The sequence below is a fragment of the Schistocerca piceifrons genome, chromosome 4 (assembly GCF_021461385.2).
Source record: "Schistocerca piceifrons isolate TAMUIC-IGC-003096 chromosome 4, iqSchPice1.1, whole genome shotgun sequence".
In the NCBI taxonomy this organism is placed as follows: domain Eukaryota; kingdom Metazoa; phylum Arthropoda; class Insecta; order Orthoptera; family Acrididae; genus Schistocerca; species Schistocerca piceifrons.
The window spans coordinates 413,198,605-413,212,083 of NC_060141.1; the positions used below are offsets into that span (position 1 = coordinate 413,198,605).

The following is a 13,479-nucleotide window of genomic DNA, read 5'->3' on the forward strand; positions in this document are numbered from 1 at the left end:
ACCTTCCAAACTTTACAGAAGCTCTTCTGCGAACCTTGCAGAACTAGCACTCCTGAAAGAAAGGACACTGCGGAGACATGGCTTAGCCACAGCCTGGGGGATGTTTCCAGAATGAGATTTTCACTCTGCAGCGGAGTGTGCGCTGATATGAAACTTCCTGGCAGATTAAAACTGTGTGCCCGACCGAGACTCGAACTCGGGACCTTTGCCTTTCGCGGGCAAGTGCTCTACCAACTGAGCTACCGAAGCACGACTCACGCCCGGTACTCACAGCTTTACTTCTGCCAGTACCTCGCCTCCTACCTTCCAAACTTTACAGAAGCTCTTCTGCGAACCTTGCAGAACTAGCACTCCTGAAAGAAAGGATACTGCGGAGACATGGCTTAGCCACAGCCTGGGGGATGTTTCCAGAATGAGATTTTCACTCTGCAGCGGAGTGTGCGCTGATATGAAACTTCCTGGCAGATTAAAACTGTGTGCCCGACCGAGACTCGAACTCGGGACCTTTGCCTTTCGCGGGCAAGTGCTCTACCAACTGAGTTACCGAAGCACGACTCACGCCCGGTACTCACAGCTTTACTTCTGCCAGTACCTCGCCTCCTACCTTCCAAACTTTACAGAAGCTCTTCTGCGAACCTTGCAGAACTAGCACTCCTGAAAGAAAGGATACTGCGGAGACCTGGCTTAGCCACAGCCTGGGGGATGTTTCCAGAATGAGATTTTCACTCTGCAGCGGAGTGTGCGCTGATATGAAACTTCCTGGCAGATTAAAACTGTGTGCCCGACCGAGACTCGAACTCGGGACCTTTGCCTTTCGCGGGCAAGTGCTCTACCAACTGAGCTACCGAAGCACGACTCACGCCCGGTACTCACAGCTTTACTTCTGCCAGTACCTCGCCTCCTACCTTCCAAACTAAGCCAGGTCTCCGCAGTATCCTTTCTTTCAGGAGTGCTAGTTCTGCAAGGTTCGCAGAAGAGCTTCTGTAAAGTTTGGAAGGTAGGAGGCGAGGTACTGGCAGAAGTAAAGCTGTGAGTACCGGGCGTGAGTCGTGCTTCGGTAGCTCAGTTGGTAGAGCACTTGCCCGCGAAAGGCAAAGGTCCCGAGTTCGAGTCTCGGTCGGGCACACAGTTTTAATCTGCCAGGAAGTTTCATATCAGCGCACACTCCGCTGCAGAGTGAAAATCTCATTCTGGAAACATCCCCCAGGCTGTGGCTAAGCCATGTCTCCGCAGTATCCTTTCTTTCAGGAGTGCTAGTTCTGCAAGGTTCGCAGAAGAGCTTCTGTAAAGTTTGGAAGGTAGGAAGCGAGGTACTGGCAGAAGTAAAGCTGTGAGTACCGGGCGTGAGTCGTGCTTCGGTAGCTCAGTTGGTAGAGCACTTGCCCGCGAAAGGCAAAGGTCCCGAGTTCGAGTCTCGGTCGGGCACACAGTTTTAATCTGCCAGGAAGTTTCATATCAGCGCACACTCCGCTGCAGAGTGAAAATCTCATTCTGGAAACATCCCCCAGGCTGTGGCTAAGCCAGGTCTCCGCAGTATCCTTTCTTTCAGGAGTGCTAGTTCTGCAAGGTTCGCAGAAGAGCTTCTGTAAAGTTTGGAAGGTAGGAGGCGAGGTACTGGCAGAAGTAAAGCTGTGAGTACCGGGCGTGAGTCGTGCTTCGGTAGCTCAGTTGGTAGAGCACTTGCCCGCGAAAGGCAAAGGTCCCGAGTTCGAGTCTCGGTCGGGCACACAGTTTTAATCTGCCAGGAAGTTTCATATCAGCGCACACTCCGCTGCAGAGTGAAAATCTCATTCTGGAAACATCCCCCAGGCTGTGGCTAAGCCATGTCTCCGCAGTATCCTTTCTTTCAGGAGTGCTAGTTCTGCAAGGTTCGCAGAAGAGCTTCTGTAAAGTTTGGAAGGTAGGAGGCGAGGTACTGGCAGAAGTAAAGCTGTGAGTACCGGGCGTGAGTCGTGCTTCGGTAGCTCAGTTGGTAGAGCACTTGCCCGCGAAAGGCAAAGGTCCCGAGTTCGAGTCTCGGTCGGGCACACAGTTTTAATCTGCCAGGAAGTTTCATATCAGCGCACACTCCGCTGCAGAGTGAAAATCTCATTCTGGAAACATCCCCCAGGCTGTGGCTAAGCCATGTCTCCGCAGTATCCTTTCTTTCAGGAGTGCTAGTTCTGCAAGGTTCGCAGAAGAGCTTCTGTAAAGTTTGGAAGGTAGGAGGCGAGGTACTGGCAGAAGTAAAGCTGTGAGTACCGGGCGTGAGTCGTGCTTCGGTAGCTCAGTTGGTAGAGCACTTGCCCGCGAAAGGCAAAGGTCCCGAGTTCGAGTCTCGGTCGGGCACACAGTTTTAATCTGCCAGGAAGTTTCATATCAGCGCACACTCCGCTGCAGAGTGAAAATCTCATTCTGGAAACATCCCCCAGGCTGTGGCTAAGCCAGGTCTCCGCAGTATCCTTTCTTTCAGGAGTGCTAGTTCTGCAAGGTTCGCAGAAGAGCTTCTGTAAAGTTTGGAAGGTAGGAGGCGAGGTACTGGCAGAAGTAAAGCTGTGAGTACCGGGCGTGAGTCGTGCTTCGGTAGCTCAGTTGGTAGAGCACTTGCCCGCGAAAGGCAAAGGTCCCGAGTTCGAGTCTCGGTCGGGCACACAGTTTTAATCTGCCAGGAAGTTTCATATCAGCGCACACTCCGCTGCAGAGTGAAAATCTCATTCTGGAAACATCCCCCAGGCTGTGGCTAAGCCATGTCTCCGCAGTATCCTTTCTTTCAGGAGTGCTAGTTCTGCAAGGTTCGCAGAAGAGCTTCTGTAAAGTTTGGAAGGTAGGAGGCGAGGTACTGGCAGAAGTAAAGCTGTGAGTACCGGGCGTGAGTCGTGCTTCGGTAGCTCAGTTGGTAGAGCACTTGCCCGCGAAAGGCAAAGGTCCCGAGTTCGAGTCTCGGTCGGGCACACAGTTTTAATCTGCCAGGAAGTTTCATCCATATACTAAATCAGGAATTCATGGTGAAGAAAGGTACTGCAACTACTAACACATTTTTCAACTGCTGTTAAAGAATAATACAGAAGAGTTTTAGGAGCTAAAGTAGTTTCCCTTACTACAGTTTCATGATTCAGTTTATAGTCGAGTGTGGCACTGACAAAAATGATTGAATTCTTAATTCATAGAAATCTGAACTGATGTGTATGATGGAACTGACTGAGATATAGTATTGGCAAGATTTGGACTTGCATCTGAAACAGTAGTTCATATCTCCATTTGGCTATCCAGATTTACGTTTTCTGTGCTTTCCCTGGATTACTTAAGGCAAACACTGGGATGATACCAGGAGCACACATGGCTGATTTCCTTCCCATCTTAGCTTGTGCAATATTTCCAATGACCTCAGTGTCGAAGGGATGGTAAACCCTAACCTCCCGTCCCCATTTTTAGTTGATTATGACAGAGAATCCAATGTCAGTTCATCACTAAGCTTGTCAAAACTGGCAGATTAATGGATACAGATTGCGCGGGAGCCAACACATTATCACCAGGAATTATCTCAAGATAACCCCTCTCATTGTTTTCTTCATCTTCCCTCCAATGGTGACAATGGGAAACATCGACAGGTCTTACCCCCTGGAGGACAGATCTGAAGGTGTGGGACTAGGCATTCCCCGGTCTAAGGTATTATGAATTCACCATGAAGGTCTCAGAAACAGATAACAGCAAATATATGAACTGATCTGAACAATTTGTATTTAAAAAAAGCTCTGTCAACACGAAAAATAATAAGTTACCTCACAAGCAAAAATTCAGAATAAAACGAAGGATTCTTTCCCGCAAATGCCTACATAAACTGGTTACAATATTCCAGCATGATAATGGTGTGTCTTCTCTATTATGATTCATGAAGCATTAGATTCACATCAAACTTAAAGCTAATGACAATTTTTCTTATATTCAATACAGTTTTTTGTCATATTTTGTCACAATCAAATCTTCTGTGATATTATTACTTAATAAATAATTTTAAATTTTGATCGCACTAAAAAGATGAATGAAAAAAATTAAAATGATATTTAAGTTAAATACGTATCTCTTTTCTTCACAAAAATAAGTTGTGAAACTTTAGGGAATATGGTCAATAGAAATGTGAATTTCACCAAATCAAACATAAATGTATCAAAGTTTCAAATATGAAAGTATTTTACTGTTGTTGTTGTTGTGTTCTTCAGTCCAGAGACTGGTTTAATGCAGCTCTCCATGCCACTATATCCTTCTTCATCTCCAAATAACTACTGCAATGTACATCCTTCTGAATCTGCTTAGTGTATTCGTCTCTTGGTCTCCCTTTACAATTTTTACCCTCCACACTGCCCTCCAATACTAAATTGGTGATCCCTCAGAATATGTTCTACCAACCGATCCCTTCTTCTAGTCAAGTTATGCCACAAATTTCTCTTCTCTCCAATTCTGTTCAGTACCTCCTCATTAGTTACATGATCTACCCATCTAATCTTCAGCATTCTTCTGTAGCACCACATTTCGGAAGTTTCTATTCTCTTCTTGTGTGAACTATTTATCATCCATGTTTCACTTCCATACATGGCTACACTCCATACAAATACTTAAAAAATAAAAAAAAAATAAAAAAAAAATAAAAAAAAAAAGACTTCGTGACACTGAAGTCTATACTGGATGTCAACAAATTTCTTTTCTTCACAAACATTTTCCTTGCCATTGCCAGTCTACATTTTACATCCTCCCTACTTCGGCCATCATCAGTTATTTTGCTTCCCAAATAGCAAAACTCATTTACTACTTTAGTTGTCTCATTTCCTAATCTAATTCCCTCAGCATCACCTGATTTAATTCGACTACATTCCATTATCATCGATTTGCTTTTGCTGATGTTCATCTTATATCCTCCTTTAAAGACACTGTGCATTCCGTTCAATTGCTCTTTCAGGTTCTTTGCTGTCTCCGACAGAATGATAACATCATCGGCAAACCTCAAAATTTTTATTTCTTCTCCATTAATTTTAATTCCTACTCCAAATTTTTCTTTTGTTTCCTTTACTGCTCGCTCAATATACAGACTGAATAACATCAGGGATAGGCTACAACCCTGTCTCACTCCCTTCCCAACCACTGCTTCCCTTTCATGCCCCTCGACTCTTATAACTGCCATTTGGTTTCTGTACAAATTGTAAATAGCCTTTCACTCCCTGTATTTGACCCCTACCACCTTCAGAATTTGAAGAGAGTATTCCAGTCAACATTGTCAAAAGCTTTCTCTAAAGTCTACAAATGCTAGAAACGTAGGTTTGCCTTCCCTAAATCTATCTTCTAAGATAATTTGTAGGATCAGTATTGCCTCACGTGTTCCAACATTTCTACAGAATCCAAACTGATCTTCCCCGAGGTTGGCTTTTATCAGTTTTTCCATCCGTGTGTAAAGAATTCGTGTTAGTATTTTGCAGCCGTGACTTATTAAACTAATAGTTCGGTAATTTTCACACCTGTCAACACCTGCTTTCTTTGGGATTGGATTATTATACTCTTCTTGAAGTCTGAGGGTATTTCACCTGTCTCATACATCTTGATCACCAGATGGCAGAGTTTTGTCAGGGCTGGCTCCCCCAAGGCTATCAGTAGTTCTAATGGAATGTTGTCTACTCCCGGGGTCCTGTTTCGACTTAGGCGCTCTGTCAAATTCTTCAGCAGTATCATATCTCCCATTTCATCTTCATCTATCTCCTCTTCCATTTCCATAATATTGCCCTCACGTTCACTGCCATTATATAGACCCTCTATCTACTCCTTCACCTTTCTGCCTTCCCTTCTTTGCTTAGAAGTGGTTTTCCATCTGAGCTCTTGATATTCACGCAAGTGGTTCTCTTTTCTCTACAGGTCTCTTTAAATTTCCTGTAGGCAGTATCTATCTTACCCCTAGTGATTTTGGAATATTTTGTAAGTTATTACAATAAGGAAAACCATACAAAATCTGAAAGGATGAGCTGCAAAAAAAACTATGGTCCAGCCACCCACTTTATGTGGTTGAAGTGAAAATAGTGCATTTTCAAATTAAGTATTGCTATGCAGTCAATACAGTCACTTTTTCTCTCTCTCTCTCTCTCTTTCTGTATGTGTGTGTATTTCAAAAAATTACAAATAAAAATAATCTTCTGGATATGAAATCACTTATTACTGATAGATAAGAACTTGAATAATTTACATGCAAAAACTGTTTCCATTGTTACCACAATTTCTCTAAGAATAAATATTAAATAGTACACAATATATTTTAACTGATTCAAGTATCATTTATCCAGCTTACCACAAAGAGCTGATTTCCAAGAGGATACACAAGTAAATTCCACATTAAGCTGTCTTCCACCATACCATCGACCATGAAATTTCTGAAATGCTGCAACGGCATGTCTGATATTTGCATATTCTATGTAAACATTTCCTCTGAGGTGTGACTCAAAGTTGCAACATACTTTAAATTGCACCACTGGACCAAAAATTTCAAATTCAGGCAGAACATCTTCGTAAAAATCTCTGAAATATCAGAATTAATATAATAATGAATGTTAAATAAAGTGTTAGTAAATATGTGCTTAAAATGAAAAAATCTACATAGGTTTCAGCCAAACCTGATAAATACTTACTTGAAGTGCTGGTAAGTTTCACTGTCCTCATATTCCAAAAGAACATCTGTATCATATTCATCTGCCATTGACTGATCCATTCCAAAATGTGAGTAAAAGTTTGGAATCAACAGAACTTTGCTTATTCCTGGCCTTGGATGATTTCTAAGGAAAAGCAGTTAATAATAGCACACATGAGATAAGATTAACTGTCATGGTATTAAAAGTAAGTTGTACAAGTCTTCCACCTGCCTTGAGATCCACGTTCAAGAAGAACTAACATGCAAATTTGGTTGAATCTGGGAAACATCAAGGAAAAAACTGTGATACATCTATTTTCCTGTATCGCTCAAAACTTTACATTATAAGAATCCAAAAATTTCTCATGCTTCTTTCACACAGTTATACCTAATCGAAATAACTGATTCTGCTAATAGAAATGTTTTTATTTTATTTGGTAAAGGATATAGCTTCCATTCTGAAACGATAATCCACAAAATGGATACACTTTCATATATCAAGCACTCTCCTTCTTTGGAGACATAAAGTCAGCACTGGAGTCAATCTAATGTTGCTCACTCTTTTAATGCCAAAATACACCCAGAAGAGAAATGCTGTAAGGCCTGTCAGTCTGAAATATGATAGAAATTGTTATGCTTCAACTATTGCAGAACTTTCTAGGTTTTAAAAAAACATTTTCAAAGTAAATGATATTTGAAATTAGTAAGCAGCACTTATCCAACTTAAAATAGTACATCTACCAGTTTATAAATAAGAACATAATTTATGGTGAGCATGTCATGATAATATTTTTTCCATTGAGATTTCCAGAAATTTAAATTCTCATGTAAATTTGTGTGTGCAACTATTGAGAAATATATTTAAAAACAAAGATGATGTGACTTACCATACGAAAGCGCTGGCAGGTCGATAGAAACACAAACAGACACATACATACACACAAAATTCAAGCTTTCGCAACAAACTGTTGCCTCATCAGGAAAGAGGGAAGGAGAGGGAAAGACGAAAGGAAGTGGGTTTTAAGGGAGAGGGTAAGGAGTCATTCCAATCCCGGGAGCGGAAAGACTTACCTTCCCACACCACTGATGATTTTTAGCCGCTTCCCACAGGTTTTAATGTCACTATTTCTTCGTCAGACAATTGTTAGCCTCATTTTCATAATCTGCCACCACAAAACCACTCCTTTTAATATATTACACGCAGTTTTTTCGAAATTTTCCCGAATTTCTCCATCCTCTAACGTGTTTTGGCGGCAACGCAACCACCTAACCTTTGTGCACATCGTTGTCTACCAACCCAAGTCCAACATAGCCCAGCTGTAACCAACACCTTTTCGCCTTTTTTCACAGCAGATCTCCAGTTACTATCCAGTCCACCTTTATCCCTCCCCATATATTTTTATTTTCATTTTCATTTCCTCATGATACACTTTCCACCTTCTAATACCATGTCACCCTCACAACACCCCCACAACGACCCCATAAAGTTTTATTTACATTCCCTCCGCAAACATGCCTTCGCCCTAGCCAGATTACGCTCCCATATTCTATTTTCTCAGGCTTGTCTGACATTTGGCATTACCCCCAAAGGCCTCACACTTAAAGTTCCCATCTCTGGCTGCAACCCTTCTTTCCATCAGTCCCTATACCAGTTCCAAACTGAACAATTCATTGCCCTCACCCACCTAATCCTTCACCTACACATCTACTCAGTCAATGAACACACCCGTCAACTCCTATCCTTAATAAAAGTCCTTAATCTTTCCTCTCCCACATCCACACCGGCTGTTCAGAGCATCCTCCTACAGGCCAACCGTAAATTAGAACAGCATGCCACCCTCCACCTCAAAAAACTATCCAATCTCCTGGTTTCCCACCTCCAGAAAGGCTACTCACTCACCCTTCACAACCTTTCCAGCAAACCTCAACCTCCTCTCATTGCACACAAACCCAGTCTCTCCCATCTACTCAATCTCCCACTTCCAGCTCCACTCCCTCCAAAACCTCAAAATTCCAATCAACACAATCTGGAACCACAACACCCTAATTCAGTAGTTAACCTTTCCTCCAAACCTCTCTCCCAATCCGAAACCTCTGCCCTATTTAAAGGCCTCACCTTCAGCCCCACTCCCAGATTCAACCTAACAGCCCTTGTCAAAGATTTACTCTCCTACACTCGTACTCTCTGCTGGAAATATCACTTTGTCATGAAGAAAAATGATCCTAATCCTACTCCTAATGATCCAACTCCCCAAGACACCATCCAAATTGAACCCTGCCTGGAACAGTTCCGTCCTCCGTCACAGCGGGACCCACCTCCTCTTCCTCAAAATCACCCTCTCCAAACCTTCCAGAAATTTCTGACTTCCAGCCTTGCATCTCAATCCTTCGTAAAAAACCTTAATCCTACTCCCAACATCACCATTGCTGAAGCCCAGGCTATCCGTGATCTGAAGGCTGACCGATCCATCGTCATTCTTCCGGCAGACAAGGGTTCCACGACCGTGGTACTTGATCGTCGGGAATATGCGGCTGAGGGACTGCGTCAGCTTTCAGACAACACCACATACAAAGTTTGCCAAGGTAACCCCATTCCCGATGTCCAGGCGGAGCTTCAAGGAATCCTCAGAACCTTAGGCCCCCTGCAAAACCTTTCACCTGACTCCATCAACCTCCTGACCCCACCGACACCCCGCACCCCTACCTTTTACCTTCTTCCTAAAATCCACAAACCCAATCATCCCGGCCGCCCCATTGTAGCTGGTTACCAAGCCCCCACAGAATGTATCTCTGCCTACGTAGATCAACACCTTCAACCCATTACATGCAGTCTCCCATCCTTCATCAAAGACACCAACCACTTCCTCGAACGCCTGGAATCCTTACCCAATGTGTTACCCCCGGAAACCATCCTTGTAACCATTGATGCCACTTCCTTATACACAAATATTCCGCACGTCCAGGGCCTCGCTGCGATGGAGCATTTCCTTTCACGCCGATCACCTGCCACCCTACCTAAAACCTCTTTCCTCATCACCTTAGCCAGCTTCATCCTGACCCACAACTTCTCCACTTTTGAAGGCCAGACAAACCAACAACTAAAGGGAACAGCCATGGGTACCAGGATGGCCCCCTCGTATGCCAACCTATTCATAGGTCGCTTAAAGGAAGCCTTCTTGGTTAGCCAGGCCTGCCAACCCAAAGTTTGGTACAGATTTATTGATGACATCTTCATGATCTGGACTCACAGTGAAGAAGAACTCCAGAATTTCCTCTCCAACCTCAACTCCTTTGGTTCCATCAGATTCACCTGGTCCTACTCCAAATCCTATGCCACTTTCCTTGACGTTGACCTCCACCTGTCCAATGGCCAGCTTCACACGTCCATCCACATCAAACCCACCAACAAGCAACAGTACCTCCATTATCACAGCTGCCACCCATTCCACATCAAACGGTCCCTTCCCTACAGCTTAGGTCTTCGTGGCAAACGAATCTGCTCCAGTCCGGAATCCCTGAACCATTACACCAACAACATGACAACAGCTTTCGCATCCCGCAACTACCCTCCCAACCTGGTACCGAAGCAAATAACCAGAGCCACTTCCTCATCCCCTCAAACCCAGAATCCCCCACAGAAGAACCACAAAAGTGCCCCACTTGTGACAGGATACTTTCCGGGACTGGACCAGACTCTGAATGTGACTCTCCAGCAGGGATACGACTTCCTCAAATCCTGCCCTGAAATGAGATCCATCCTTCATGAAATCCTCCCCACTCCACCAAGAGTGTCTTTCCGCCGTCCACCTAACCTTCTTAACCTGTTAGTTCATCCCTATGAAATCCCCAAACCACCTTCCCTACCCTCTGGCTCCTATCCTTGTAACCGCCCCCGGTGTAAAACCTTTCCCATGCACCCTCCCACCACCACCTACTCCAGTCCTGTAACCCGGAAGGTGTACACGATCAAAGGCAGAGCCACATGTGAAAGCACCCACATGATTTACCAACTGACCTGCCTGCACTGTGATGCATTCTATGTGGGAATGACCAGCAACAAACTGTCCATTCGCATGAATGGACACAGGCAGACAGTGTTTGTTGATAATGAGGATCACCCTGTGGCTAAACATGCCTTGGTGCACGGCCAGCACATCTTGGCACAGTGTTACACCGTCCGGGTTATCTGGATACCTGGATACTTCCCACCAACACCAACCTATCCGAACTCCGGAGATGGGAACTTGCTCTTCAATATATCCTCTCTTCCCGTTACCCACCAGGCCTCAATCTCCGCTAATTTCAAGTTGCCGCCACTCATACCTCACCTGTCATTCAACATCATCTTTGCCTCTGCACTTCCGCCTCGACTGACATCTCTGCCCAAACTCTTTGTCTTTAAATATGTCTGCTTGTGTCTGTATATGTGTGGATGGATATGTGTGTGTGTGCGCGAGTGTATACCCGTCCTTTTTTCCCCCTAAGGTAAATCTTTCCGCTCCCGGGATTGGAATGACTCCTTACCCTCTCCCTTAAAACCCACTTCCTTTTGTCTTTCCCTCTCCTTCCCTCTTTCCTGATAAGGCAACAGTTTGTTGCGAAAGCTTGAATTTTGTGTGTATGTATGTGTCTGTTTGTGTTTCTATCAACCTGCCAGCGCTTTCGTATGGTAAGTCACATCATCTTTGTTTTTAAATATATTTTTCCCGCGTGTAATGTTTCCCTCTATTATATCAACTATTGAGAAAGCTATACAAAACATTTCTGATTCGCAATAGGATTTCTGGTGTGTCTTCCCAAACAACTTCTGTAATCTTTTGTTTTCCACCTTTGCTTCAGTTATAAGATATGGACTTTTCATGTTGTAAATACGATATTTGTACTTGGGATCAAATTATGACCTTTTACAAGGGTTATGTGAATTTGTTATAGGTTAATACATTTAATGACCTGCTCTTGTTGATACAACAGAAAGTTTAATTTGCAATTTGTGCAAAACTAGCACAAGGTGGAGGTCACTGAGGAAACTTATTTAAGGATTATCCAGATAAATGTGTAACCAAAAGGTCCTTCATGGGCTATTAACGAGAAACCACATGTGACCCCGTGTTGTGGGATTTGACATCATATCCACTCCTCATAAAAATGCAAAATAATACAAGAATAAAAGATGTGGTGGTACATGCAGATGACATGATTCTTGCAAAGGGAGAGAGAACACGTAAACAAATTATAACAGTTTTTAAGAAGTACATTAATGGTGCCAAAGAGTGAAGCTGTCAGTATACAGTCCCAAATAACCACATACATTGTATGTAGAGGCATATGTTCGGAGGCACACTTACTTCCTTTCCACTGCCCTTTATACAGCCATTGCTGATTTGGGACTGATATGCTAATTCACCAGTTTCACAGAGAATCAACCATAATTTTGTATACAGTATTATTACAATGGGGTAATCCCTCCCAAAAGCATTCTAAAGCTACTGCCAACTCCCCCACTGTGGAGGAATCTGTGTATGTCTTCTGTTTACATCTAATGAACAGCACGATCGAATGTGACACTGTGTTTCAAAGTGTTCATGCATAGTGTATCTGAGGCAGAACATGAGAACCAATTCAGTATTAACCTCAGTCGAAGTGGAAACCACCATTAACCTCAGTCGAAGTGGAAACCACCTACAAAACCATGTACGGGCTGGCCAGCACACTGCCCTCATTGTCTGTCCATAGAGAGGATTCAATCCGGTGCCAGTGCACCTCCCTGTGTTCCTGAAGTGGGTGCTTTAATGTGCTCAGTTATCCAGGTGGATACTAGAGTCATACTGAGACTTTTAAAAATTGTTATCAAAACATGTCCACTGGATAAATAAATCCATAAGCATCAAACGTGTACAATGGAGATGGAAAATGATTATGACCTCCAGAATCTTGTAGCAAAAGAGGCCAAAGACAAAAATAAAAAGTCAGTTCTTAATTATATTTGTAAACAATGGTATAATGTTGAAAAAGGAAGGTGAACCTACAGTTTCTTCCCATTCACCAGGCAAAGTTTGCATTACAACAATAAACCCTCCAAGAAAATTGATGCACCAACTATTGGGTCACAGTCCTTTGTAATATCTTACAGAATCAGAAGACAAGAAACAAATAGATACGCTGGCAGAAACAGACGCAAATGGAGCCACAATCTCAGTGTGTCCTCTGCTGGTCTGGATAGTACTGGGCAGCAACAATGGATATGAAGGAGATTTTTAACCATGAGACAATGTGGCAAAAAATAAAAAATACTGTCTGCATAATATAACGAAAGGATGGGTGGTGCTGCATTCTTGGAACACACCGCCACTTTCTGTTCAGTTGGACGATGCTATTGAAGATGAAAATGAATACGAGTGAAGAACTGTGAGGCCAAAAGTTGGAAGAAACATGCACTAAACCATGCAAGTACTATCCAGCCAACTACAACAGAAACCGAATTCCAGTACTTCAAAAGTATTGTATCACACTCACAGAAAATCAAAGGAACTAGAATGATACAGATTGTCATGTTGAGAAATTCCATCTTAGTGACGACAATCTGATCTCAAATGGAGCATATGTACCCTGCAACCAAGAAGTCAATAACACAATAATTAAAATGCTATTATTTATACAACAGAATTTTGCCATGCAAATATGTTGGCATCAGAAGCATTTCTCACCGTGGAATACTTTCTGTTGCCAATATAGCTGCAATGGAGCATATGCGGAAGAAAGTGAAATTGTTTATGAGTAATTGGATTTGTAACAAACTACACTGAAGTCCTACACAAAAACAGAGATATGTAAACAAGCAGAAA

At 43.1% G+C, this 13,479-nt stretch overlaps 1 protein-coding gene across 1 annotated transcript in view; it reads right to left on the reverse strand.

Moving 5' to 3' along the window:
- The window catches only part of LOC124795139 (U2 small nuclear ribonucleoprotein auxiliary factor 35 kDa subunit-related protein 2), a 49,853-nt gene that overhangs the window by 17,093 nt on the left and 19,281 nt on the right, over nucleotides 1–13,479 (reverse strand). The window contains exons 7-8 of the mRNA XM_047259017.1: nucleotides 6,639–6,782; nucleotides 6,302–6,528 (exon numbers count right to left, since the gene is read on the reverse strand). Coding sequence (XP_047114973.1) covers nucleotides 6,302–6,528; nucleotides 6,639–6,782 — 371 coding nt within the window. The remainder of the gene's footprint in view (nucleotides 1–6,301; nucleotides 6,529–6,638; nucleotides 6,783–13,479) is intronic.